This window comes from Cyprinodon variegatus, unplaced genomic scaffold, assembly GCF_000732505.1.
Source record: "Cyprinodon variegatus isolate N-32 unplaced genomic scaffold, C_variegatus-1.0 Scaffold58, whole genome shotgun sequence".
Taxonomy (NCBI): domain Eukaryota; kingdom Metazoa; phylum Chordata; class Actinopteri; order Cyprinodontiformes; family Cyprinodontidae; genus Cyprinodon; species Cyprinodon variegatus.
This window is the reverse complement of record NW_015150511.1, coordinates 150,442-152,808: the sequence shown is the minus strand read 5'-3', so window position 1 is coordinate 152,808 and position 2,367 is coordinate 150,442. Positions and strand designations below refer to the sequence as shown.

Genomic DNA, 2,367 nt, shown 5'->3' with positions numbered 1-2,367 from the left:
AGTACTAAAAGCCTTTTCAACATGAGTCTTACAACTAAGGCTAAATACTTTAACTTAAACTTAAATACATGCTCGGATAGGCTGGTATCGGCCAGTATCGGTATCGGATCGGAAGTCCAAAAACAATATCGGTATCGGATCGGAAGTCCAAAAACAATATCGGTATCGGATCAGAAGTGCAAAAACCTGGATCGGGACATCTCTAGTCATAGTATTGGTTCTGGTTTTGTAACGTATTTCTGGTTGTGTTTGGGCTGCAGGATGGCGGACTGGCTGAAGAAGCAGGCGGAGCGTGAGGCAGAGAAGGAGCAGCGGCGTCTGGAGCGTCTCCAGAGGAAACTAGCTGAGCCCAAACACCAGTTCACCGACCCGGAGTACCAGCGGCAGTGCCACGACCTGAGCGAGAGGCTGGAGGACTCGGTGCTGAAAGGTGACGGGTCAGAACTGATGGGGACCGCTGAGTCCAGCTGCGGCTGTGTGTGACTAAGGTGTGTGTTTGATGCAGGCCTACAGGCGTCCTCCAGCGGGCAGGTGAAGGCGGGAGACTCCTCAGCCGCCAAGAGACCCAGCATGGATCAGAAGGAGGCCCCGATGAAGAAGAAGAGGAAGACCGCCGCTGCAGTCGGGTTCTGGTCAGTGGAGGAGGTTCTACCAGATGGGGTGAAAGAAGCAGAACATGATTAGTGATTATCTGTTGTCATGGTTACAGGACGGGTCTGGAGGAGCTTGTGAGCTCAGAGGATGATGAAGAGGAGGATGATGATGATGATGATGATGGGTCCCCAGGTTGCAGCAGAGGAGCAGCGGTTACCATGATGATCCAAAGGGACAAGGTGGAGGCTGGATCCAGCAGCAGGTACTTTGGACACACCTGTCCTCTGCATGGCAGAACCAGGCCTGCTGGTGCTGAAACGGTTCGGGGACGGCTTCAGGACCGGGTTCTGTTGAACCCATCGTAGTTATCATAGCAGAACCAGCAGCATCACGAGCCTCGTCAGAACCTATTGGGATCTGGGCTGAAACAGATTCGCAATCATTCTGCCTGTTTCATCCGATTTAATCTAGAACTGATGTGCTAGATCAGGCTCACCAATTAAACATCAGCAGGGTCCGAATAAAGAAAATCAACCAGTAAAGGTCCAGAGACATTTATAATTATAATCCATTACTTTAAAAGAATTTAACACTGAAATAAAATGAGGTGTTTATGCATCCTGTTATACATTTAATTTTTAAATATAAAAAAATATATAATAAAAAAGAAATGGAAATTTTTTCCATTTTAAAATCCTAGAGTGTTTTTTTTTTTGAAGTAGAGAACAACAATTGTTCAGTTTGGTATATAGACAATTTCCTGATTCACATCTTTTATACAACACCTGAACTGACATTTTGTTGTTTTTCTTTCTTTTTTCTGGCTTAATGTTGGCAGTGGGCTTTATGCTGCCCTGCAAGGCTTTAAACCTGGGTTTGAATGGAGACAGCCATTCTAAAGCACACATTAAGGTGCTCATTTTGAGCCTGGATCCAGATTTATTTTTGATTCTCTTCATGGTGGAGACAGTTCTGGACGGCTTTACCATATTAACAGGAGAAGCAGCGCAAGTGAAGTTAAGACACTGCCGTTGGACAACATGCGGTAATTTATACATGTTTTAAATCGGGTTGGATCCGGATTAGCCAGCAGGTGGATCCGGACTGTGGTCCGCTAATCCGTGACCTCTGTTCTGGATAAAATCAGACAGCTGAACCCATGTATAAAAAGTCTTATCTAGATAAAAACTGTCCAAGACTGATCAGTGAGTGAAACCTGGAAATTATATCATTGACTCTTTTCTTGCAACTTATGGTCAAACTGGTCCAGTTAAAGTTTAATCTGCTGTAAATTAAATCAACCACATAAAAAATCCAGAGCGAACAAATTTATAGATTTGAACTGAAAATAAGTTTCTCGTCAGCATAAAATGTAAGAATCTTTATCATTTATAAAAAGCCCTTTAAAACCCTAAAATGCCAGCGTTAAATATAATGGATATATTGTATCCATTTTGTATATTGCTCCATTTTCTTTTTTATACCTATAGAACAATATATAAACTAATGTTTTATTTCATGTCCGTCAGTCAGATTAGCTTAAAGAATGGGAGAATATGGGGCATCTGAAATTTAATCACTTAAAAAATAAATAAATAAATAAACCGATCAGAATCAAACTGTTCTGCATCCAGGCTTGGGTTCAATAACCAGATCCTCGTTGTCTCTTCCAGCTCATCTGACTGCAGCTCCTCCTCAGGCAGAACATCAGTAGACCAGAACAACGGACCCTCAACAGAACAAGCCTCTGCAGAGGAGCAGAAACCGGGCCCC

The 2,367-nt window shown here is 43.3% G+C and overlaps 1 protein-coding gene across 2 annotated transcripts in view; it reads left to right on the top strand.

The window, feature by feature from the left end:
- Positions 1–2,367, top strand: part of sde2 (SDE2 telomere maintenance homolog (S. pombe)) — a 6,542-nt gene that overhangs the window by 3,298 nt on the left and 877 nt on the right. Inside the window, exons 4-7 of one of the 2 annotated variants that reach the window (XM_015371420.1) lie at positions 261–430; positions 506–632; positions 710–856; positions 2,268–2,322. In XM_015371420.1, coding sequence (XP_015226906.1) covers positions 261–430; positions 506–632; positions 710–856; positions 2,268–2,322 — 499 coding nt within the window. Of the gene's footprint in view, positions 1–260; positions 431–505; positions 633–709; positions 857–2,267; positions 2,329–2,367 lie in introns of both variants that reach the window. The other variant, XM_015371419.1, reaches the window with a different exon arrangement.